This window comes from Podarcis melisellensis (assembly GCF_964234715.1).
Source record: "Podarcis melisellensis genome assembly, chromosome: 9".
NCBI lineage: Eukaryota > Metazoa > Chordata > Lepidosauria > Squamata > Lacertidae > Podarcis > Podarcis melisellensis.
The window spans coordinates 61,601,323-61,628,299 of NC_138541.1; the positions used below are offsets into that span (position 1 = coordinate 61,601,323).

Genomic DNA, 26,977 nt, shown 5'->3' on the forward strand with positions numbered 1-26,977 from the left:
GGGAGTCTTCTCTTCTCATGAGGTGGCCAAAGTATTAGAGCCTCAGCTTTAGGATCTGGCTTCCAGTGAGCACTCAGGGCTGATTTCCTTAAGAATGGAGAGGTCTGATCTTCTTGCAGCCCATGGGACTCTTAAGAGTCTCCTCCAGCACCATAATTCAAAAGCTTTTGCTTTTGAATTATATTTTGGATAACTTGGAATAAAAGGCGGACCAAATTGCTTTATTGCTACAAAATGGCTTCTTGAGGGCTGTCGTTGTTGTGTAGCTAAAATGTCTGGTAGAGAAACTGGTTCAAATCTCCAAGTATCCATGAAGTTCACTAGCTGACCTCTCTCAATCTAACACAAGGTTGCTGTGAGAATATCTGTCATGTGTGTGTGTGTGTGTGTGTGTGTGTGTGTGTGTGGCGGGGAGACAAATATATGCCATCTTTGAGTTCCTTGAAGGAAAGGTGGGATATAAATATTAGATTAATATAATCCTTTCTTCAGCACTTTAAATCCTTCCCACACCTAAAAGGTTGCATGCACATCATACATTTAAAGCACATCTTCCCGTCCTGGGAACTGAAGCGTATCCCTGACAGAGCTACAATTCCCAGTAACCTAGCAAAGCTCATCTCCTAGGATTTGTTGGGTGCAAATGTGATATAAATGTGCATTATGTATGCAGCCTAAATCTCTTACGGCAAAAAGTGAACTTCCATTGTTCTCTTCATGTACATAGCAGTTTTCTGGTCAGAAAATGAAATTCTTCTGACCTTCCATTTCCTGTGAATGTTGGACATCTGAAAAGTGTAATTTGAGGTTTTTGTTCAGTTCTTTCTTAACCCATAAGATAAATCCTCCTGTTTTTCTGCATTTTTTTCTTTTCACACTGCATACACTTGACTTTGAAAGAGAAGAACAGCGCATTATATTGGAAATTCAGAGAGAAGCTCCTCTAACACTTCAGTAACCTTCTGAAACCCTTTGCAAGGAAAGCCTTGCAAAGAAATAAGTGTTATCTGACTTCAGCGGCTGCCTTGGGAGTCTAACTGTATTCCCCCTCCCAAAAAAGTTTTCCCTCTCCCTATGTCTGCTGTGTGACCAGCCAACCTAACAGTTTCTCATACAGTTCAAGAGCGCTATTCACTGAGCTATACAGTCAAACCTCGGTTGTTGAACATAATCCATTCCGGAAGACCGTTCGACTTCCGAAATGTTCAGCAACTGAGGCGTGGCTTCCAGTTGGTTGCAAGAGCTTCTTGCACTCAAGCAGAAGCCTCATCAGACATTCGAGTTCTGAGGAACATTAGAAAACCGGAGCATTTTGCTTCTGGGTTTTCGGCATTCGGGAACCGAAAAGTTCAAAAACGGAGCCGTTAGAGAACTGAGGTTTGATTGTAGAAGCTGTTTGACTACAACACATGGGTGCTTTGGAAAGAGTCACATTGAGGTTTATATGGTAGCTTGGTCAGGTTTTCATTACCCTTTCCAGATTGATGTGCGTGTAGAGAAAAGGATTCACATATTTAGAACCGAGCACATCTCTTGGCTGGCTGTACTGAGAAATACTTTTTCAATGAACCAGTTTGACTGGGGTGGAGAATCTGAGGGGAGACTTCACAGAGGGGAGTTATAGCAGATAGAGGCTCTCGAGAGGTTATACTGTTTATGACACCTGACACTTCTTGTCAGAATTCAAAGCAGCTTGAGGCATTGTTCAGTTGAAGAGAGTTATACCGGTTGCTGGGATCACATTGTGAGTAAGTTGGATACAAGAGCTTTATAAATAACCACATACATCTTGAATAACTCCCTCTCTCTTACACACCCACCCACCCTTCTCACAGGACTAAATCCATTGTTGATTCCATTTCCTGACCCTAAGTGGTGAATTTCCTCAGAAAACACATTGGCAGAGTAAAAAGAAAAATAAAATAAAGTTTCATGTGTTCACTTCCTCAGTTGTTTGATGGATATTTATTATACTTTCCTTTTGCTCATGATCTCACTTAGTTATTCCTGAGTGTATCTATTCTGCACAATGTCATACTATCTTATGGGATCTAGCATCTTAAATCTTCTCAACCATTGATTCATTTTTGTGCCTCTGTAGATATTGAGAAATTCAGCAAGATTACAAGGGGTACTATGATTCAAAAGGCTTAAAATAGCCCCCAAATGCAGATGTTGTGGAAATAATACATTTTTAATGAAGGACAATAAAAGCTTATATATCCAAGAGGAGTATTGAGTAAATTTATCAAAAGCATGAATTTTTAGACCTTTTGTTGTCCAAACTGCATTTTGTCATTCATGCAAATTTCCGTGTCAGTGAGGGATGGCGGGAAAAATCAAAATTATTTTGCCCTTTCATGGGAGACTACCTTTTTCTTTTCTTTTCTTTTCTTGATACTCAAGAAAGGAAAAAACAAGACAAGAATACAAACAAAACAGTGATAACGACAATATTATTTACAAATCAATACAGCAAAAAACAGTCCTTGGACTATAGACCCGACCTCCCATCCATTCCTTGTTTCAGTTATCTATTATTTGTTGCCAAAACACATTTTTGTCTTAAATTAACTAATTATTGATTTATCTTAAATTTCATATCTTTCTTAAATCTACTACTAAAGTTATTCAAATGCTGTGACAGAGTTTAAACTACTTGTAGTTGTTTTTCAAATAAACTTTGAAGACTTACCATTTTGAAATAAATTCCTGTTTTGGTTTGTTCTTTATTTTTTTCTGATAAACTATCTAGCTCTGCATAATCTGTTAACTTTTGGATCCATTCATGGGTAGAGGGGATTTCATCACTCTTCCACTTGTAGCGATAAGGACTCTTGCTGCCACTGTGGTGTATAAAAATATACTCTTCATTTTTTGCAGGATATCCGAATCTGTGATCCCCAGGAGATAAGCTTCTGGTTTTCTCTTAAAGGAAGTCTTTATTATTTTTTGTATTTCTAAGTGGATATGCTCCCAAAATGCTAGGATTATTTTTACATAGCCACCACATGTCCCTGATTTATCTCCACACCTCCAGCAATTACTGTATTTTTCACTCTATAAGACGCACCAGACCACAAGACGCACCTAGTTTTTGGAGGAGGAAAACAAGAAAAAAAAATATTCTGAATCTCAGAAGCCAGAACAGCAAGAGGGATCCCTGCGCAGTGAAAGCAGCAATCCCTCTTGCTGTTCTGGCTTCTGGGATAGCTGCGCAGCTTGCACTCGCTCCATAAGATGCACACACATTTCCCCTTACTTTTTAGGAGGGAAAAAGTGAGTCTTATAGAGCAAAAAATACGGTACTTGGGACACTTGGAGACTACCTTTTTCACAATCCCAAACTGTTAACCTTCGAAATCCAAACAGTATGTACACAATGCATATATTAGAGGAAAATCTCCATAAAAATGCATAGGTTTGTGAAAACAACCTTCCAAAATGCATTACAATAGGGGGAATTGCTTGCAGCAATATGCCTATTAATCAACACTGTTTATGTGTTTCTTGGGAGAAAGTTGCACAAAGAAGCTGACAAATTTTGAAGAGGATCAAACTATATGTGATTTCATTCCACCCTCCCCTTCATCCAAGTTCAACCCTGAGGAGAAATATTCATGTTCTCTTTGAATATTCTCTCAAAAGTGAGAGTGTTTCAAGAGAAGCAGCATTGTGGCTGTTTTCAGCCTTAGGTTATTGCCAGCTGTTCAGTTGGTCTGTGTTCACCTATCCATACGATATCCATCTTGCTCTTTTCCACTAAAATAAGAATCGCTTTTTCCACTCACCCTCTTATTGCTCCTTTCAAAATATTTTCCCAAAACTTTTTTTTTTTTTGCAGAACATTATACATCCATGGCCACACAAAGTTGGATTTCACAGTCTGGCACAGCGCAATTGAGAAAGCAGCAGGTACAGATGGCAACGTGTTAGAAGATCAGCAGCTCAGCAGAAATGACGTCCCGATTATAGTGAACAGCTGTATTGCATTTGTTACGCAGTATGGTAAGTGGAGCAGAGCATTTGTTCAAGTTCCTGAAAATTGGAGATGCACCCAGATAGAGTACTTAAGAAGCATCTATATCAGATTACATTAGCTTGGCTTGAACTGCTATTTGCAAAGACCACGCTTTGTCACAGGTTCACACTGTTGCACTGTGCTATTTGCATGGCTGTGTGTGTCTGTGTGTGTCTAAAATGTACAAGTCAAGGGAGAGAGCTTCTCCTTACAAGGAGCTTCTTGAGGTCCTATATGTGTGTTTACATGTTTGTGTGTGTGTGTGTGTGTAAAGTTTTACATAACAAATTTGAATTCAAACATTAAACATCAACATCATCATTTAGGATTCTCTGAATCCTTTGACACCCCTCCAGCCTTCCATGGTTGCCATTATCAATCTTTTTCCCAACTGCTTCTCTTATTTTCTCTATTTTAAAAAATAATCGTCATCCATTTTTACCATTTTTTTTTTACATTACAAGTATTAACCAAATCCTGCCAAAGATTTCAGTTGTTTACTTGTTGTTTAGTTGTGTTCGACTCTTCGTGACCCCCTGGACCAGAGCACGCCAGGCACTTCTGTCTTCCACTGCCTCCCGTAGTTTGGTCAAACTCATGCTGGTAGCTTCGAGAACACTGTCCAACCATCTCGTCCACTGTCGCCCCCTTCTCCTTGTGCCCTCAATCCTTCTCAACATCAGGGTCTTTTCCAGGGAGTCTTCTCTTCTCATGAGGTGGCCAAAGTATTAGGGGCCTCAGCTTCAGGATCTGTCCTTCCAGTGAGCACCTATCCAGAATGGATAGGTTTGATCATCTTGCAGTCCATGGGACTCTCAAGAGTCTCCTCCAGCACCATAATTCAAAAGCATCAATTCTTCGGCGATCAGCCTTCTTTATGGTCCAGCTCTCACTTCCATACATCACTACTGGGAAAACCATTTACAGTGTTCTCTTAAATACATTGTAAGCTTTTCCCATTCCATCCTAAAGTTCTTCTCTTCCTGGTTTCTGATTTTCCTGGTCAATTTCGCCATTTTGGCGTAGTCCATCATCTTCATCAGTCATTGGTCTCTGGTCGGAACTCTGTCCTCTTTCCACCTCTGGGCCAGTAGTATTCGAGGTCCATTTATTTTTGTTGGGTGCAGGATCTTATTCACTGGAAGATGAAGATCTATGTGGCCAAAAAGCAGCGTATGTTGTTTTAGTACCTAGTTTAAGAACTGCTGCCATGCTGTGAAGCCAACAGCTTATCAGGCCGTGGCTTTCAAAAGGTGTTTCAAAAGCTTTCAAAAGTTTTAGCCAGAAGGCTAAAACTGCTTGAACCTGCCATGTTGAGGAAGGTTGCTCTGCTGATCTCCCACTGCACTGTTCAGCCACAAAATAACATTGGATGTGTTGTAATATCCAATCTCTGATCTTATGGACAACAGGGAGACCCAAGAAGCTCTGCCAGTGCTCTACAAGGTTTGAAGGTGTGCTCTAGGCTATCACCCAGAACCCTTTGCACCATGCATGTCTCCGAGCCGCTAGGGTGTGATCAGCTCCAGCAAGAACATTTGAATGATCCAAACGCATGAGTGGTGATGGAGTTCCAGTTGTGTGGGAAACGCCCACTTGAATGGCTCTTATTCAAGTTGGATCATTTTAAAGGTCTCCTAGCTGTGTAAGAGTTGCTTCCATGGAAGTTATTTACCGTATTTTTCGCTCTATAGGACACACCCGACCATAGGACGCACCTTGTTTTAGAGGGGGAGAACAAGAAAAAAAAATATCTCCCTCTCTGCGCAGCGCCCCTTCAGCGAAGCGGGAGGAGAAACGGAGCCCCTTCCATTTTTCCTCCAGCTTCACTGATGGGGCGCTGTGCAGAGAGGGAAAGCTGTACAGCGCCTCTCCAACGAATCAAAGCCAGGAGAGTGAGAGGGATCAGTGCACACCGATAGCAACGCGAAGCCTCCGGAGCATGGCAGGAGCGCTCCCACTGCACTTTGGAGGCTTCGCGTTGCTATCACTGAAGCCATGGAGCCTGCATTCGCTCCATAAGATGCATACACATTTCTCCTTAATTTTTGGAGGGGAAAAAGTGTGTCTTATAGAGCGAAAAATACGGTATTTTATTTTTATTTATTAAATTTGTATACTGACCTTCACCACAAGATCTCAGGGTGGTTCACAGAACAGAAGACAAGCTAAAAACACGTGTTAATGATTAAAGCAAGAAAAGCAAGACAATAGCCCTCGCCCTTCCCACAGACACATTTAAAAGGCTGTAGACTATTAATCAGCCAAAGGCCTGGTTGAAGGGGAATGTTTTCTTTTTTTATATATAATTTTTTTTATTGATTTTCCAAACACATAATAAAATACACATTACAAAACATTAAAGTACACATTACAAAACAAAAACATACCCAACATTAAACATATACCGACTTCCCCATACCTCCCTTTCGCTGCATCCTTATTCCAAAGTTCTTTAGCAACCCTTTAATCAGTTTATCTACTGTTTCCCTTTCGTTAAGTTTCTTTAAACTTAATAATTACCGCTGTATTTCTCTGCTTCTTACCCCTTGACATCTCAACACTCCTCTATTTTACAACAGTTTTTAAAATATAATTTAAACTTCTTCCAGTCCTCTTCCACTGTCTCTTTCCCCTGGTCTCGGATTCTGCTGGTCATTTCTGCTAGACCCATGAAGTCTGTCACCTTTGTCTGCCATTCTTCCAGAGTAGGTAGTTCTTGCATCTTCCAATACTTTGCCAGAAGAATTCTTGCTGCTGTAGTAGCGTACATAAAAAAAGTCCTATCCTTCTTTGGCACCAGTTGGCGGGACCATGCCCAGGAGAAAAGCCTCAGGTTTCTTAGGAAAAGTCCATTTAAGGACCTTCTTAATTTCATTATAGATCATTTCCCAAAAGGCTTTAATCTTTGGGCAGGTCCACCAAAGGTGGTAGAAGGTACCTTCCGTCTCATTACATTTCCAACATTTATTATTGGGCAAATGGTAAATTTTTGCAAGCTTGACTGGGGTCATGTACCACCTGTAAATCATTTTCATTATATTCTCTTTTAGGGCATTACATGCCGTGAATTTAACACCAGTGGTCCATAACTGTTCCCAGTCAGCAAACATAATGTCATGACCGATATCCTGTGCCCATTTAATCATAGCTGATTTCACCGTTTCATCTTGTGTATTCCATTTCAACAGCAAGTTATACATTCTAGACAAATTCTTAGTATTGGGTTCTAACAGTTCTGTTTCTAACTTTGACCTCTCCTTCTGAAATCCTATTTTCCTGTCCTCCTTAAATGTCTCATTTATCTGACGGTAATGTAGCCAGTCTCGAACTTTGGACTTTAGTTTCTCATAACTCTGAAGTTTAAACTTCTCACCATCTTGTTCTAGGATTTCACAATATTTTGGCCAATTAGTATCCATATTAAGTTTTTTCACCGCCTTAGCTTCCATTGGTGACAACCACCTGGGAGTTTTACTTTCCAGCAAATCTTTATATCGAATCCAAACATTGTATAGTGCTTTCCTAACAATATGGTTTTTAAAACTTTTATACACCTTTACCTTGTCATACCATAGATATGCATGCCAACCGAAGTTATTGTCATATCTTTCCAAATCCAAAATGTCTGTATCTTCAAGAAGCAGCCAATGTTTCAACCAGCAAAAAGCTGCTGATTCATAATAGAGTCTTAAGTCCGGCAGGGCAAAGCCCCCTCTATCTTTTGCGTCAGTTAAGATCTTAAATTTTATTCTGGGCTTTTTGCCCTGCCAGACAAATTTGGATATGTCTTTCTGCCACTTCTTGAAGCAGTCCATCTTGTCTAAGATCTGTAACGTCTGAAACAAAAATAACATTCTCGGCAATACATTCATCTTAATAACAGCAATTCGGCCTAACAAGGAAAGTCTCAGTCTAGACCATATTTCTAAATCTTTCTTTACTTCTGTCCAACACTTTTCATAATTGTCGAAGGGGAACGTTTTCACCTGGCACCTAAAGATGTATAATGATGACACCAGGTGAGCCTTCCTGGGGAGATTATTCCACAAACAGAGAGCTACTACAGAGAAGGCCCGTTCTTGTGTAGTCACCCTCTGCACCTCACATGGCAGAGGCACACAAAGAAGGCCTTCAGATGCTGAACACAGCGTCTGGGAGAGTTTATGTGGGGAGAAGTGGTCCTTGAAATATTATCGATTACCGTATTTTTTGCTCTATAAGACTCACTTTTTCCCTCCTAAAAAGTAAGGTGAAATGTGTGTGCGTCTTATGGAGTAAATGCAGGCAGCGCAGCTATCCTAGAAGCCAGAACAGCAAGAGGGATTGCTGCTTTCACTGCACAGCGATCCCTCTTGTTCTGGCTTCTGAGATTCAGAATATTTTTTTTCTTGTTTTCCTCCTCCAAAAACTAGGCGCGTCTTGTGGTCTGGTGCGTCTTATAGAGCAAAAAATACGGTACTTAAATTCTATACCAGGTTTCATCAAGAATCACAGGGCAGTTTACCATATAAAACCACAAAAAATACATACCATAGTAGCAAAGAAAAAAACAGTGCAATTTAAAAGATCATAGATAATTAGCCCAAACCCTTGGAATGTTTTTGCATGGTGCATAAAAGATATGTAAGAAATGAAGAAATGTCCGTAGGGCACTCCATTGGAGTATTGTGGCATACAAGCAGATGTAGAGAGAGTAATCTGAAAGTTTAAAGGATTGCAGGCAGTCCTGGATGGATCTGGAATGGCAAAACATCTGAGAAAAGTTGAGATACCATACCTTGGTTCATGAACAGAATGCATTCCAGCAGTCCGTTTGACTCCTGGAACCATTTGAAAACCAAGGCACAGCTTCTGATTGGCTGCAGGAGCATCCTGCAGCCAATCGGAAGCCGTACCGGACATTCAGCTTCCAAAAATTGTTCAAAATCCAGAACACTCACTTCCGGGTTTTGATCGTTTGGGAGCTGATTTGTTCAGGAGCCAAGGCGTTCGGGATCCAAGGTGGTGGGAAAATGAGAAACAGAAAGTGACAGACTTGCCCCCCCTCCACTAGTGCAAGGAGAATCTCTCAGTTAGCCTAGGATTCCTGCTTCCCCCCTCCCTTACCACTGATTATACATGCAGCAAAAGCTTCTTCTTCTGTGTTCTGCCTCTTAACGGCATCTGTGATACAGTGTTAAAATCATGATTATACAGAGCAACCTGAGGTATTGCCATTTGTTCATATTGTGTGTCCCCCCCTCTAACTGTACAATATTTTTATATTGGAGTATTGGTCTATTTAAGACAGGGGTAGTCAACATTTTTATACCTACCACCCACTAATGTATCTTTCTTGACGGTAAAATTTCCTTACCGCCCACCGGTGCTCGATGGAAGAAGGATTCAGCTTGTGCTGTAGAACCTCCTACCGCCCACCTAGAATCCTGAAACGCCCACTAGTGGGCGGTAGGGACCAGGTGGACAACCCCTGATTTAAAGCATAATTAACTTTTTTGGAAAGTGATTTTGTGTTCCTTTCTTGAAGGTCTGGGTAGCAAACACATCTACCTGAAAGGAGGCGATCCTTCTCGTGTGAATGAACTTCTGGAGTGCTTCAAAAAAGATGCGAGAAGTGTTAAGCTGAGGGCTGGGACAAATCAGCTTGAAGATGTCACTGATGCACTGAAATGCTTTCTGTCTGAAATAGATGATGCACTGCTTACCAAAGAACTCTATCCATTTTGGATTTCTGCATTAGGTAATGTGCTGCATGTTTTCGACGAGGCCACAGAGACATTGTGTCTGTTTTCTGAACCTCCCTGTCCTCCTTCCAATCCTGAAATTTTTTTTGGAGCTCTCTCTGATGTTGTGCTGAGCCTCAGTGAGGCTCAAAGCGCAATGAGATGCCTCATTCATTTCCAAGTCATCACAGGGTTTATAAGTGGCTTTGCCCCTCTCTAAGCTCTGGAGAAGGGTGGGTTCTAATTAAATATGGTTATCAGTAAACAGAACATGGGGACCAGTGGGTATAACACATTTTAGAACAACAGGTTGTTGAAAGAAGCACAGTGGGGGAAAACACCGAGCTGAGGAGGAAAAAACACTTTTCAGGCTGTGGACTAGACTATCTGAGTTGTTAATGGTGTCATTCAAGAGGGATGTATTCCAATCAATATTATGACCTCCAGGTAACCTGCTCTGAGCAATGAAAGACTCAGTTTTCCATTCTACCTATTTGTATGTCTTGCCCATTTGTATTTTAATCAGCTCTGCCCATTAAGTGCATCCATGAGCAAACAGAAGAATCTGCTTTATGGATACTTAGCCTGAGACTCATTGCAGGCGGTACAAGAATACAAAAGTTGCAAGGCGTAACCTCCTTGTTCTCAAAATTGTTTCCCTTCAAACATAGCACGTCAAAAGAGAATTTACCAATATTGTGTCAGTGAAGTAGGGGTGGATTGGCTGAATAATAATCTTAAATGACTAGATGCTACTGAGATGGCGGATCAATATCCTTCTCTTTTGGATTGCACTGCTGTTAATGCTGGGTAATTTAATTCCCTCCTCCCACTTCTCTATCAGATACACTGGATGAGAAAAAGAGGGTGAAAAAGTACAGCACTTTTATTCGAACACTTCCACCAGTCAATAGGGCAACGTTGGCAGCTTTAATGGAGCACCTTTACAGGTCAGTGTGTTGATAAATCTACTGAAAAGAAGGTATTATATCAGAAAGCTCTCTATACATCTTCTTTTAACTTTGTCAAAGGTCTGTGGGGAGAAATGAATGTTAGATATACCAGATAGCGTTCAAAATTTTATTTATATATTATCTCAGGAGTCCTTGGAATGCTCTAAGGGGCCATTATCATAGTTGACATTTCCCCTCCCTTGCAGAATGCAAATCTTTCCAGGTGGGCTTCCATGTAACATCAAAATATGTTAATAAAATCACAAGAAGCAATCTCAAAACATTACTAGCAATCAGGATCACCAGATGACAACTAAAGATGAGGATCAGCACAAGCCAGTTGGCAGCTGATAGCCCTGTTATAAGAAAAAAAACTGCTCCTCTTCTCTGATGGGGTATCCAAGAGCCCATATACAGTCCTTAGGTGGGTTCCCTATTGGTAGGAGAAAATAAGAGAGGCCAACCAGAGTATATTGAGAAGCAAAGCAGCTAGTAAGCCTGATCTTTATTCAAAGAACTGTTGCAACAGGGTCCCCACTCACAAACATGCAGGAGGGAGGAGAACAAAGGTGTGCAAGCCCTTATATAGACTTTTGAAATTGCCCACCATGTAGCCCAAGACCACCACCCCAAAGCATCATACATACACCACAGAAGGAGGTGGTCTACACCAGAAATCTTGTCTGCCAGCATACCTGAAAATGCCAGTGTGATGTAGTGGTTAAGAGTGATAGACTCATAATCTGGAGAACCGGGTTCGTGTCTCCGCTCCTCCACATGCAGCTGCTGGGTGACCTTGGGCTACTCACACTTCTCTGAAGTCTCTCAGCCCCACTCACCTCACAGAGTGTTTGTTGTGGGGGAGGAAGGGAAAGGAGAATGTTAGCCGCTTTGAGACTCATTTGGGTAGTGATAAAGCAGGATATCAAATCCAAACTCCTCCTCTTCTTCTTCTTCTTCTTCTTCTTCTTCTTCTTCTTCTTCTTCTTCTTCTTCTTCTTCTTCTTCTTCTTCTTCACTGATTGCTTTACCTGGGCAGCCTGGTCATTCTTTTGTGATGGTAAAATACTTTAGTTCCTGAAGCCAGGTCACAGGTTCACTCTATTCATACACAAATATGCCCTTAAGGCAGGATTTGTAAGCAAAAGACAATGGGGAGGCTTTTGCATTTCCTTCCTCCTTCCAGAGAGAGTCAAAATGGCTTCAGGATTGTTCTCCTGTACTATTTCAGACACGTGGTTTATATACTTACGTATGTGCTTGACTTGTACATTTATGAATATTTAATTTCTATTTGAGACCTTAGAATTCTTACAACAGCCCTTGAGCAATGGTGTGAATATATTGCACAATGTATTATATAACATATTATTATATTATATTATATTATATTATATTATATTATATTATTATTATATTATATTATATTATATTATATTATATTATATCATATTATATTATATCAAACTGTAATAAGTAATAATAAGCTGTTGCAGTACTTCTGTCAGTCAGGCCCTCAATTTCTGCCAGCACCTTTCTCTTGTACACAGCTGGTGAAGTTTTGGCCACATAAACCAGTGTTTCCCAACCTTGTGCCTCCAGCTGTTTTTGGACTACAATTCCCATCATCCCTTGCCACTGGTCTTGCTAGTCAGGGATGATGGGAGTTGTAGTTCAAAAACAGCTGGAGGCACAAGGTTGGGAAACACTGACATAAACAATGGCAGTCACCCCATAAGGCCATCTAAGGAACTCATGGGTGAGGCAAGATTTTAACCTGGTTCCCAGCTCTTCCGCGCTATGCTCTGTCACTGCTAGCCATGACAATCGAATTCATAGCAACTGATAACTTCCAGATGCTGGTGCATTTCACTTGGTGATGGATCTTGCCGGAAGTGTATTTATTCACAAAGCCTGAACATCTGTATTTTGAATTAACTGCCATGTCCCAAACTGTCTTCGGTGGCAGCCCCACATATACTGCTTCTCGAACCTGGAGGTAGCTGACATTGGAGTCACATCAGTTAGCTGTCTGGGAATTGGGAATTTCAATCTGTGTCACCATAATATTCTACAAGTCCAGGCTTATGTATGGAGTAGTTTCATACAAATATACTATTGAATGGGGGAAAGTCCACTTTCTGAGATTTCCACATTGATTTTATTTACAAAAATTCCTAGCCCTTCTAGCTGTGAAGGTATGAAATCTCACAAGCTTAGTGGCGGTGGTGGTTGTTTGCTGAATAAGGTAAAAAAAGCTAAAGGTGAAGGACCTCTGGACAGTTAGGTCTAGTCAAAGGCGACTATGGGGTTGCGACACTCATCTAGCTTTCAGGCTGAGAGAGTTGGCATTTGTCCACAGACAGCTTTCTGGGTCATGTGGCCAGCATAACTAAACTGCTTCTGGTGCAACGGGGCCACACAGCACACAGAAACGCTGTTTTCCTACCCGCCGCAGCAGTACCTATTTATCTACTTGCACTTTGATATGCTTTCAAACTGCTAGGTTGGTAGGAGCCGGGACAGAGCAATGGGAGCTCACCCCATCGCAGGGAATCGAACCGCCGACCTTCTGATCGGCAAGCCCAAGAGGCTCAGTTGTTTAGACCACAGAACCACCCGTGTCCCGTTTGCTGAATAAGATAGCCAGTGGTCATAAGGTCCCTCCAGAGTATACCCCGATTGCCAGATGGGGAGAAGAATCAACTAGTTTTGGTGTTTTCCATAATATTGCTCTGCTTCTGACCTTCCCAAGGCAGCTGGCTTGTTCACTGTTTCAAACAGTCCTGTACCCTGGCCTAGCTGGAGGGAGCAACTTCACCATACTCTAACAATCTGTTTGTGTAAAGGCAGAACAATCTGTTTGTGTAAAAACAGGTGGCAAGAGAATTGTGAGTTAATGATCTAGGAAAAAATGAGATGCATAATTTCATTTTAATGGATGCCTGCTTTTAAGTTGAGCTGCTGTGTTGGAAATGCATGCTGTGTCGTGGGTTGGGGGATTCTTCCCTTATACAAGCCAATGCCTACTGAAGCCTTCTAAATAGATTTATTAACTTTGTGCAGGGTACAAAAGTGTTCGGAAATCAATCACATGGATCCTCACAATCTAGCCATGGTGTTTTCGTCGTGCTTGTTTCAGACCAAAGGGCAAACTAGCGAAGAAGTTGATGTGATCGAAGACCTGATTATAAATTATGTGCATCTCTTTGATGTAAGTATCCAGCACATTTATCAGATTTCTCCAATAATATAATTTAGCAAATGGCTGAAAACAGCAATGGGGCATCATATACAGCATTTTGTCTCTTGTTCAGAAATGCTTTCAGCAGGCCTGAAAAACACCATTATCTCTCTCTTTGATTTTCAATCTGAAGGATTTCCTTTTGAAGTTAGACTGACAGAGCAGCTAAACCTAAACTTATGGGTTGCACCCAGTGTCCTCCCTTGAGGGGGAAAAAAACTTTCTGATGGTCATCTTAGATTACCTGTATACAGGTATATCTTCTTGTCCATGATGTAGTTAGCACACTGAGAAGTCCCTGCACTCAAGGAGTATACAAATTAGAAGCACTAAGAGTGGAGACAGTAGAAGGAGGGAAAGAGAGAGTTAAAGAACATGGACAGAAGCAAATCACAGCTGCTTAAAACTGAGGGTTAGGGGTGTTTTGTTTTTTTAAAAGTTCATTATTCACAGCAGTGACTGGTGACTGGGAGCGGCTGCCAGGACCATATAACACCGGTCCTGAAAGACCTACGGTGGCTCCCAGTACATTTCCGAGCACAATTAAAAGTGTTGGTGCTGACCTTTAAAGCCCTAAACGGCCTCGGCCCAGTATACCTGAAGGAGCGTCTCCACTCCCAGCATTCAGCCCGGACACTGAAGTCCTCCTCCAAGGGCCTTCTTGTGGTTCCATCACTGCAATAAGGGAAGCTACAGAGAACCAGACAGAGCTTTCTTGGTAGTGGCGCCCACCCTGTGGAATGCCGTCCCATCCGATGTCAAGGAGATAAGTAAATAAACAACCCTTAGAAGACATCTGAAGGCAGACCTGTATAGGGAAGCTTTTGAATGTGTAATGCTTCATTATGTTTTTATACACCGTATTGGCCTGAATATAAGCCACACCCAAATATAAGCCGCACCTTTAAAATTGGTGGAGGGGAAAGAAAAAAATAAATACTTGATTACAAGTTGGTGGAGGGAAAAGAAAAAAAATACCTGATTACAAATTACTTGATGCTCCTGGCTGCATATGGGAGGGGGGGAATCAACGTTGTGTTGCCAGTGGCCCTTACCTTTCCTCGCTCTCTTACTTTCTGGCCTTGGGGGAGAGGATGGGGGATTACGCATGGGGTGGGCGACAGTTCGCCGTGCTCCTGGCTGCATACCATAAGGTTGCGAATATAAGCCGCACTTTTCACTGTTGGAATTTGGGGGGAAAGTGAGGCTTATATTCAGGGCAATACAGTATCTTGGAAGCCACCCAGAGTGGCTGGGGCAGGCTAGTCAGATGGGCAAGGTACAATTATTACTATTACTATTAAGGTAAAGGGTAAAGGGACCCCTGACCATTAGGTCCAGTCGTGACCAACTCTGGAGTTGTGGCGCTCATCTCACTTTATTGGCCGAGGGAGACGGCGTACAGCTTCTGGGTCATGTGGCCAGCATGACTAAGCTGCTTCTGGCGAACCAGAGCAGCGCACAGAAATGCTGTTTACCTTCCCGCTGAAGCGGTACCTATTTATCTACTTGCACTTTGACGTGCTTTTGAACTGCTAGGTTGGCAGGAGCAGGGACTGAGCAACGGGAGCTCACTCTGTCGTGGGGATTCGAACTGCTGACCTTCTGATCAGCAAGTCCTAGGCTCTGTGGTTTAACCCACAGGGTCACCCGTGTCCCATACTATTACTATTTATTTATTACATAGGCCAGGGCAGAAGTTGGGGTGGTGGCTTTTTAATTCCGCTCTCCCCACCTCCAGCAGTTACTAATTCATTTTTAATACTGTTCCTTCCACTGACACCACCAAAGGAAGTTAAAATACCTATGGTGGTTGGAGACCCAGTCCGTGGATGTGCTATGGGAACAAGGGAACATTAGTGTTGGTAGATCGACACCTGCAGAGCTTTCCAGAGTCTTTGGAGTGGAAGTGCTGGAGTTGCATGTATGTTCCACCCTAATTCCCTTCAGCTGTGCTTCAGGAGGGGGTCAAAATTGCACTGTAAATCCTTTAGCGTGAACATCAATTTTACTCTGTTTATTTTCCGAATCATTATCATCATCATCATCTGCATTTGGGTCTGATAGGCCCCTCAAATTGTTTCACTGTGAAACAGGAATAAAAATCTATTATTTAGAAAATTTGTTAATTCCCTTTCTGCCTCTGGGCAAGGTACTCAAAGTGATATATAACTTATAGATGCCATAAAACAACAATAAAAGCAGCAGCGATAAAACCATATATATAAAAAAAGGCAACAGCTAAAATACCTGCATGTCAATTTGAAATGCCTGGAGGGGGATAAACAGATTTTGCTCTGCACTTTAATTACACCAGCGAGATGACCTATGGGCCACATTAATGTTCTAATATAAACATTGGAACGCAAGATCACAGTAAAACAGGCAGCAATAAAAATCAAATGCATGAGAACAGGGTGCACAATTCACCAGGATATTTGCGTGTGCAATTCCTATGAAAATGAATGAGAGCTGTACAAGAGCACTATTAGCTATGCTCGTGCACAGCTGCCATTTGTTTTTGTGCGACTTATTTTTGAAAATTTCCTGGTAGAGATTCTACCCAAAATGTGTAAAAAAACTCACACCTCGGAACAAACCCTTAGCTCAGCTGGGATCGGCTCTTCACTCCCTGAAAGGTATTGTCATTATTATATTTTTTAATGTGGTGTGGTTAAACTTACACAGGTGTGCGTTTTAGAATTATGTATATTTAAACTGTGTGAAACGTTTCAGCAGCAAGTTCAATTCTGGCTTCCTCAAGTTGTCCTGGTCTGTGCCTGTTCTTCAGGCTGTAGGGATAATCGGTAGCATCTAGCTGATGAAAGGCTGTCATCTCCCACCAGGCAATGTGGTCAAATGTGAAGGCAGGTGTGATGCGTACAGTGGTACCTCAGAAATCGAACGGAATCCATTCTGGAAGTCTGTTCGAATTCCAAAATGTTCAGAAAGCAAAGTGCGGCTTCTGATTGGCTGCAGGAAGCTCCTGCAGCCAATCGGAAACCGTGGAAGCCCCATTGGACTTTTGGGTTCCAAACGACGTTTGGAAACTGGAACACTCACTTCTGGGTTTGCGGTGTTCGGGCGCCAAAACGTCCTGAGTACCAAGGCGTTTGGGAACCAAGGTACGACTGTATTCAGACAACAGGTGGAGGACCAAAGTTCCCCCAACTCTGTGGCAGACCCACATTTTTGTATCAAAACTCATTGTAGATAGAACATTAGCATAGGGAATAGTCTCAGTTACAACCATTATCACAGTTGTTTACTTGCAGGGTTTTCTTCTCACAGAAAAAGGATGCTAAGAAGCCACCAAGTATAGGGAGAGTGGATGGGTGTGGGGACAAAATTAGGAGACTAATCCCTGGCATTGGTTGTGCTCAGTGCTTTTTTTCTTAAAAAAAATATTTAGGGGTACTCTCATTTTCCTACTCATATTGAAATATTGCCCCTCAATGAGGCCAAACTTAATTCACAAAATGTTTAGGGGTATGCATACCTCTGTGTCCCCCCAGGAAAAAAAACCACTGGTTGTGCACCAGGGCACTTCCAGACAACCTGTTGATTGAACATTTATCCTGATTTATTTGCAGGGAGTTTAGATGATGTCAGCCATTAATAAGCATTCATTCTGATTTGCTTGTGGGGAGGTTAGATGAAGTTGCATCAAGTGTTATTCCACACTTTCCAGTACATGGCCTCATCACTTTCCTTATTGCCAAATGTCCAATCTTTTGGGAGAGGGGGCCTTGTTGTGCAACTGTAATTGTGCAATGTGGATTGGCCAGTATGTGATTGAACCCCACCTGATAATAGCAACATGGAAGAAGCATCCCTGAAGAATTATTTTCAGAGTATGTCTCCTCCACTATGTGTAGGCCAGGGCACCGTCTTCCTCACTTTTAAAGTTGGTGTGCCTTGCAGTAACACAGCCACCTTGATTATTTTGTTTTATTGTATTAGGAATGGTGCAAGGTTAGATTACTGCAATAATAATAATAATAATAATAATAATAATAATAATAATAATAATAGAATATATTATTTATACACCAGCCACTCTGGGTAGCTCTCTACAGATTTTTAAACAGAATAAAACATCAAACATTTAAAAACTTCTCTAAACAAGGCTGCCTTCAGATGTCTTCTAAAAGTCAGATAGTTGTTTATTTCCTTGACATCTGATGGGAGAGCGTTCCACAGGGTGGGCGCCACTATCCAGAAGGCCCTCTGCCTGGTTCCCTATAACGTCACTTTTCACAGTGAGGGAACCGCCAGAAGTCTTTTGGCACTGGACCTCAGTGTCCAGGCTGAATGGTGGGGGGTGGAGATGCTCCTTCAGATATACTGGGCCAAGGCCGTTTAGGGCTTGAAAGGTCAGCACCAACACTTTGAATTGTGCTTGGAAACATACTGGGAGCCAATGAAGGTCTTTCAGGACCAGTGTTATATGGTCTTGGCAGCCGCTCCCAGCCACCAGTCTAGCTGTCACATTCTGAGTCAATTATAGTTTCCGGGTCACCTTCAAAGGTAGCCCCACATAGAGCACATTTCAGCAGTCCAAGCGGGACTTAACTAGAGCATGCACCACTCTGGTGAGACAGTCTGTGGACAATGCATTATATATAGGGCTGCCTCTGAAGGCAGTTCAGAAAGCTTAGCTGATGCAGAATTTGGCAGTCACGTTGCTCACTATGGCAAGAAAGTTTGAGCATCTGATACCAATCCTGGCCCAAGTGCCCTGGCTGTGCATTAGTTTCTGAGCCAAATTCAAAGTGCTGCTTTTGACCTATTAAGCCTTAAACACCTCAGTACCACAATACCCCAAGGACTGCCTCTCCCCATCTGAACTTACCCAGACCCTGCAACCACCATCTTTGTGTGCTTCCTCCAGGAGAGGATGGTGGCAACATGAGAACAGGTCTTTTCTGCAGTGCTCCCCATTTCTGAAATGCTCTCCTCAGCGAGGTTTGTCTGGCGTCTTCATTATACACTTTTAGGCGCCAGGTGAAAACGTTCTTCTTCCACCAGGCCTTGGCATCCGATACCCTTAAATTTGTTTTGGGAGGCGGGATTATTGGTTTGTTTCTGCTCTTCTTTTTATTATGTGTGTTTGTTTAATTGTATTTTTATGTTGCGAGCTGTCCTGAGATCTACGGATGAAAGCTGGCATACAAATTGTAGTAGTAGTAGTAGTAATAAATAATAAAAAGGTAAAGGGACCCCTGACCATTAGGTCCAGTCGTGGCCGACTCTGGGGTTGCAGCGCTCATCTCGCTTTATTGGCCGAGGGAGCCAGCGTATAGCTTCCAGGTCATGTGGCTAGCATGACTAAGCCACTTCTGGCGAACCAGAGCAGCGCACGGAAACACCGTTTACCTTCCCGCCGGAGCGGTACCTATTTATCCACTTGCACTTGGGCATGCTTTTGAACTGCTAGATTGGCAGGAGCAGGGACTGAGCAACGGGAGCTCACCTCGTCGCAGGGATTTGAACCGCCGACCTTCTGATCGGCAAGTCCTAGGCTCTGTGGTTTAACCCACAGCGCCACCCATGTCCCTAATAGTAAATCATAGAGGCACCAATATTGCCATTTTTTTATGAACAGGTGCATGAAGATCAGGTGAAGCAAATGGATATTGAAAATAGCTTTATTACCAAATGGAAGGATACTCAGGTGAGTAATGATATTTCCTTCCTTGTTCAGGGCAAGAACTGTCACTCAGCAGTAAGTCAAATATTTTGCAAGCGGAAAGGCAGGTAGGGTTGGGACTGACTTTTGCCTCAAACCCTGATGGTCAGTTTCAACAATACTGAGCTAGATGGAGCAGTGATCTGCCTCTGTACGTGGCATTATCTATTTTAAAAAGAAAGTCAGAATCCGCTAAATGGAGCCGATATCCAGCTGTTTTATGCAAACTATTCAGGTGTTGCATCTGTCTTTTGGTTGCATGAGCCAACCTTCTCTGTTAACCTTCAAAAGTATATAGATGTTACAGTACAATTTATACAGCACCTATCTGTATAGAAGTGAAAGGCAGCTGGCAATACGAAAATTAACAGTGGTTTTTTGTCTGGTAGGAGCAGTAAATCTATCTTCAGAGTGATTAAAAATAGAAAGCCAAATTAAAAATAAAACTCGTTTAGCCCAAACTTCTATTTCAACTCAAAGAAAAATCTCCTACTTCTCATGTCACTTACGATGACCTTGTTTTCCGTTCCAGTTGGCACTTCGTTAATGGTTCTTCATTTTTTTTCCTGCCCACCAAACACTTTGCCAGCTGTTTTTGTTTGCTGCCGTAATTTGCAACACATTTTTTCCCTTCCTCGAATGCTCAGTTGTTTACATACGCCCAATGGAAATCAAATGTCAACTTCATTCTTTCCTCCAACCTTTTTCCCGTAATATCATCTAAAAAGCAAATTTCACCAGGAAATAGGCTTTTTCTGAATCGTTGCCAGTATAATTAAGAAGCTTCCTTCAAAGTCGCTTTGTAATGTTCCCCCCCCCCTCGCAAATGATTCCATTAGTTTCAATTCTCAGAAGGCACTGTGACCTTAAAGTCCTAATTTCTCCATTATGTGACTCTTTCAAACATAGTGATGTTGTGGGTTTAGCTGCAGAAAATGCAGTATTTCTACAGAAAATTCCTCTAAATAAAGTCTCATTGTTTCCAATAGATGCAGTTAGAATCCTAGAAGCACAGATATATTTCTCCATCCCATGGGAAATTTACCCTCCCCAATTCATGCACTGTAACAATCCCCCACTCTCATGTTGGGCAACACCCACAATTTGTTACATGTGTGGAGTAATTTGGGGTCAGACTTAACATTCCTGCATACTCTACCAAATGAGCACCCCTAGCAATCTGAACGAATCCCAACGTGTGAACAGGAAATCCTGCCTTCCTCCATTCTTTTGCATGTGTAGTTTGATTTCCTCCAAGGTGAAATTCTACCTCCTATCAGGAAGAGACTTCCCCCTCCCCTAAGGAGTTGAATAACCACACAGGACAACAGCATGCTGGGTGGTCTGGGCTTGAATATGGCCACAACGTCATTAGTTACAGTAGAGAACGGTTTGGCGTTGACCTTGGGTAGAGCCATTGCTGTTCCACTTCAGCCCATCTGCTGGAAGTGCATCTAAGGGTAAACCACATATGGGGATATGGCCCAAGACCCTTATCAAATCTGTGCACCAAATGTGGCAACAGATGTAGTCACATGAGCTCAGTTCACCATGTATAAGAAAGAAACATTGTGTGTGGAGCAGTGTTAGAAACTGAGATATGAAAGCTCAGAGCTGAATAGCACCTTAAACCTAGCTTAAGCCACTTCCGCGATAACATAGGAGGTGGGGTTGTGGGTTTCACGCCCCTCCCCCACTCTTGCGGGGGCTGGCTCCAGCCCCCGCGATAGCAAAGGGAATCCCCGGCCGCATCATACCCCGGGCCAGCCAATCGGCTGGCTCCGGGGGCAGGGCCTTGGCTATTTAAACCTGCTGCAGCCGAGGCTCCTCCTCTTCCCCTTGCTCCAGCTGCCCAAGGTGGCCCTCTACAGAGATGATGGCGTGCATCTTTCCGATGCGGGAAATGATGTTTGGCTGAGCAATATTATTTCAGGAATTAGGGATTGGTTACAGGTTTGAGGGTATTGGCGGCGAGCCTGGGCTCGAGTGGCGGTTAGGCATTGGTGGGGGTATTGTCCTATTGTTATGCAAATGAAGGGGGAAGGAGCGCCATCACCTTCCCCCAAACAAGGGTAGTCCAGTAAAGGATTCCGGGGGGCGTGGCCTTGTCCTAAACCTAAGGAGGTGTGGGCCCACGGCACGCCCCCGAGTGGTGATCCCGGGGGAGGTCCTAGTTGACATGCCTTAGAAGGACTCCTCCCACTGGTGATTAACCCTCCCGGCCTTCAAGCCGGTTAGTAGTTAGGACCAATGCCTAAGCCAATACCGCTCAATTCCTGTAATCAATAAAGTTGTGGCCTAATTCGACCCATTAACCTGAATTCTTGTGTCCTCTGTCTTTATTTCCTCGGGGGGAGGCGGGAACTCACCACGCAATGGGTGCAACAATGGAATGTCTAGGCACACTTTTTTATAGCAAGAATTACTGCTCACCAATCAAGCGGTGGGTGGGGTTTGTGACCTGGTGTGGGCTTCCCCAAGCCTGGGTGATACCCCCACCTTTGGGCTGTCCATCGCTCCGCCCCCCCCCCCACCTGGCTGACCAATCGGTGGCTGGCTGGTGGGCGGAACGAGGGCCAGGTAAGGACATGCTCCTGCCAAACGTCCCCTCATTCACCGTCTCGGGTGGCAATTTTAGGGCTTGGGTGGTATCCTTCGGAATGGGGGGTAGCATTATTATGCAGCCCCATGCAGCGGCATTTGCAAGGCCCATTAAAGGGTGATTGTGGGAGTCACTGGACCTGAGTGGTGGCATAAGGTCAAACTCCCAGCATTGGTGAAGTGGGAGGGGGGCATGCTGTGTAAATCTCACATTTTGCAGTGTCCCCCACATCATCACATCCCACACATCCTCAGACCTAAACGGGGATGTGAGGGATGCCCTCTAGTGCCTAAGCCAAGGTTTCCTACAACTGAAATCAATAAAGTTGTGGCCTAATTTACCCCACACATCATTGTGTTGTGTCTCCTTATTCTGGGCTGGGGGATGTGTTAGCCCATGGGCTCGCAATACAAAGCTGAAAATGAATGAACTGCAGCTCAAATATTATGTTCATTTTTCACATGGCCTAGTCCTTCCCCTGCCCACCCCCTAATATTCTTACGAGGGTCTCTTCTCCAGTCTTCAGAGAGTAGCTGGAAGTGGGAAGGCAGAAAAAGGTCCATCTTTCCTTCCACTCTGCAGTTTTAATCTGAAATCTTAGGCGCGATACTGCACCCAGAGCTCAGAAACTGCTTGCGTGAATGAAACTCTCCATCGCAAAGCACACTGGGAGTTTTGAACACTGGTGTAGAGTTTGGTTGTATGGGAATACCCTGTGCCCCCCTCAGATTTGCATGCCAGAGGAAAAGTTGAGTCTGGATTATCTCTTTAACATTTCCATTTTTTACCTACTATTCTAGGTTTCCCAGGCAGGAGACATGCTTATTGAAGTTTATGTGGAAAGAAAGGAGCCGGACTGCAGCATTATAATACGGGTTGGGATCATTTATTTTTCTGTACTCTTTCAACTCGGGGCGGCACCCTTTTTCTACCAAGGACTGCCAAGGGTGTCGCTCTCCAACCCCAACACAGAGGTGTAATAATACAGTTACTCTTTTGGAAAGCAAAATAAATGTATTACTTTCTGACTTTAGTGTGCTCTATGCGTGGAAATGCACACATAGCAAAAGCATACCAGTTTGTTCTCATATGGTGAACCAAAGGTCATTTCCCCAAGCCATACAACCAGGATTTTTAAAAAAACAAAAATTCAACCATTTATTTATATCAAATGAAATATTGTCGCTTTCTGTTATTCTTTAAGCATATAGAATAAAGGAGGGAAATTGCTTTTAAAAGCCTGGAGAAATACAGTAAGCAGTAAATGAGCAGAAATCCTATGATAGAATTTTTCTTCTAGACTTTGAGAAATGTTTAATTAAGGAAGAATGCTATGGTAAGAATGTTTTTAGAAGCCCCTCTCTGTTTTTCTAAAACAATATGAGTCCTTTCCAATATTTTGTTACCCAGTTAATGATGAATTGGGTAAAAAAATTGATAAATGTATCAACATTCTTTTGCAGTTGCCCTTGTTGTAGAAGTTGGGCAGGTCTTTGTCCTGTGACTGAGAGCATAAACCTCCAGCACAATTTACGGTCTCAGGGCTTATTATAATGATTTCAAGACTATTTGTGGTCTTCCATGCAGGTATCGCCAATAATGGAAGCAGAAGAACTGACAAATGACATCTTGGGAATAAAAAACATCACACCCCATAAAGATGATATGTGGGCTACATTTGAAGTGATTGAAAGCGAAGAGCTAGGTTTGTGACTTCCCTATTTTGGTGTTGTCTTTGTATATCTGTATTTATTCGTTCTGTGATGTTTTCATTGTATAAAAGGCTGTGGTATTGTTGCAGTTTAGCCGTTTAGTCGCGTCCGACTCTTCGTGACCCCATGGTCCAGAGCACGCCAGGCACTCCTGTCTTCCACTGCCTCTCGCAGTTTGGTCAAACTCATGCTGCTAGTTTTGAGAACACTATCCAACCATCTCGTCCTCTGTCGTCCCCTTCTCCTTGTGCCCTCTATCTTTCCCAACATCAGGGTCTTTTCCAGGGAGTCTTCTCTTCTCATGAGGTGGCCAAAGTATTGGAGCCTCAGCTTCAGGATCTGTCCTTCCAGTGAGCACTCAGGGCTGATTTCCTTCAGAATGGATAGGTTTGATCTTCTTGCAGTCCATGGGACTCTCAAGAGTCTCCTCCAGCACCATAATTAAAAAGCATCAATTCTTCGGCGATCAGCCTTCTTTATGGTCCAGCTCTCACTTCCATACATCACTACTGGGAAAACCATAGCTTTAACTATACGGACCTTTGTTGGCAAGGTGATGTCTCTACTTCTCAAAATGCTGTCTAGGCTGTGGTAGTTTGTTTTAAACATTTTTTTTAAATAAATGCAAATATTAACTCTAATTGGATTGCACAGAGCTGTATTAAGGGTGCACAGTGCTGAGGGCTACTTTGGCCATATCATCTTGACTTCTTTATGACTTCTATGATGCAGTGCTTTTTTTCAGGGGCTACTTAAGGGTATCACTTCAGAATGCAGATAGAGGAATGCTGAGGTCCAAAAAACCCCAATGTATACATGTAATCCTGGACCTCAGCATTCCTTTATCTGCATTCTGAAGTGATACCACCTTGATGCATCTCAGTAGGACCTTGGACCAAGCAAAAAGACCTTCTGGTGCAATTTAGCTCTGTGGGGAGTTAAATATTAAAAACAGAAAAGAAAAAAAATCTCAGTTCAAATTAGAATTTGTTTAACTGGCTGAAACCAAATTCTGAGAAGAGAAGTATATTAAAACCTTACATTTTCAAGAAAGCAATTTCCGTCTGATATTTATTGTTGGATTGGAACAAATAGCTCTCTTGCTGTTTACCGGAAGACACATAATGACCTTGGGAGCAGAATAATGGTATATGTAAGTTTGACAGCTTAGATGTCTGAAATATTGGAACTGAAATATTAAAGATAAACTGAATTATTTACATATATACCAGCAGAAATAATTGGCAAAATTATCTGGTCTTATACAGAGGGATTGCTATAAAAATGGGATCTCTAGTATATAATTTATTTTTATTTTATTTCTGCAGTAATTTCTATATGATGGATAGTTTGCAAATGAGGTGTGTTGCCAGTAAAATAACTAATGCATTTCAATAGGATGATTTATGTACCATATAATCCATTATGACAGATGGTCTTCAACGCAACTATAAATAAAGCAGTAGGTGTTTGCTCTGGGAGCACACACATTCTTAGTGGATGTGTCTTGTTTTGCTGCTTTTTTCTACTGAAGCTTCTGCTTTAAGGTGGAACTGAAGATAAGATGCTATATTTGTGTGAGAGTTAATTGCCATTAAGTTTAACTGGTTTTGGAAGACAGCTGCTGTAAGGGTTAAACAAAACCCTTCATTTAACTTTTTTTTTTACTCCTCCTAAGGCAGTACCTCCCCTTCCAAAAACTGCTATAATTTTTCAGAATCTTTTACTGTGTAAACATGCAACAATTCATTCTATAATCAGTTTTCTGCCCTGCCAACAAGGGAGTGTGTGTTTCATGTTGCAAAGACCTGTAAACACTGACGAACTCGCTGGAGAATTGCCATGTTTGGTGGCATCCCAGCTCAAGACTGGGATGTAGCCTGGTTCACATTTCATGCTAAGCCAGACTATGGTTTAGCACAGTGTGTGGGCTCATGGAAAGAAAATCACAACTGCTTTGCTCCTTTCTGGTTGGAGCTCTGTGCTCCATGACTTGGCTTAGCATGTTGTCCCAACCTGGTCTCGTGGTTTGGCTCTCTCCAAATACAGTCGTAGCTTGGTTGTCAAACGGAATCCATTCTGGAAGTCTGTACAACTTCTGAAAACATTTGAAACCCAAGACACAGCTTCCGATTGGCTGCAGGAGCTTCCTGCACTCATTCGGAAGCTGGGGAGACCGCATCAGATGTTCAGCTTCCAAAGAACATTTGCAAACTGGAACACTCACTTCCAGGTTTGCGGCTTTCAGGAACCAAAATGGACGAGTACCAAGGCGTTTGACAACCAAGGTACGACTGTAACCAAGATTTGTCCTATGGTTTGCAGTTCGTGATTTGTCTGATTTGTCGTGATTTGCCCAGGATCAGACAACACATTAAACCAAACCATGGCTTAGCTCAGAGTAGCAGCAGAATGACCAGGGAGCGGCTGCAATCTCTTTCCATATTTATGCCAAGCCATGGCTTGGCTTAGCATGGCATTTGAACCAAGCCATTGTCACAAGTCCTATTGGGGTGTTTTAGCTCACACAATTCCCTGACTGTGTCCAGTGACTCCTCCTCATGCTGGCTTCCAAAGGAGAATTGCTGGGGTGGGACGGGTGATGATGTCATGCAGCATGTGATGTCATACATGAGACGTCATGATGTCAGAGGAGCTTGAGGTGGAGCCGAATGTGGTGGCACCATGACTTTAATGGCCATGGCTCCTGCTGCCGCTGTTGCCACCCACCAGGGGCTGCTCCTATCCCTCTGTGGCAACAGGAGGAGAAGAAGGAACCAGCCACTGATGCTGTGCCATGCTCAGCTCCATGCTTGGCCTTCTCTGCTACTTTTGAACACTGGGAGAAGGCCCAATGTTATTGGGGGCACCAAAAGGAGATGGCACCCCAACTCCTCCTCCTCATCCACTGTCGTCTTCTTTGGCGATCTCTTGTAGCCAAGTAAGATTGTCTTCCATAAACACGGCTTTAACGGTGAGTCTGTAGGTGACTGTGGAGGCCAATTCTGGATCCATATGTCCTTCCAC

The 26,977-nt window shown here is 42.8% G+C and overlaps 1 protein-coding gene across 3 annotated transcripts in view; it reads left to right on the forward strand.

The window, feature by feature from the left end:
* Positions 1-26,977, forward strand: part of ARAP2 (ArfGAP with RhoGAP domain, ankyrin repeat and PH domain 2) — a 129,013-nt gene that overhangs the window by 82,056 nt on the left and 19,980 nt on the right. For all 3 annotated transcript variants that reach the window (XM_081924326.1, XM_081924325.1, XM_081924324.1), the window contains 7 exons: positions 3,845-4,008; positions 9,552-9,764; positions 10,592-10,697; positions 13,767-13,914; positions 19,553-19,621; positions 23,039-23,113; positions 23,826-23,943. In XM_081924326.1, coding sequence (XP_081780452.1) covers positions 3,845-4,008; positions 9,552-9,764; positions 10,592-10,697; positions 13,767-13,914; positions 19,553-19,621; positions 23,039-23,113; positions 23,826-23,943 — 893 coding nt within the window. The remainder of the gene's footprint in view (positions 1-3,844; positions 4,009-9,551; positions 9,765-10,591; positions 10,698-13,766; positions 13,915-19,552; positions 19,622-23,038; positions 23,114-23,825; positions 23,944-26,977) is intronic.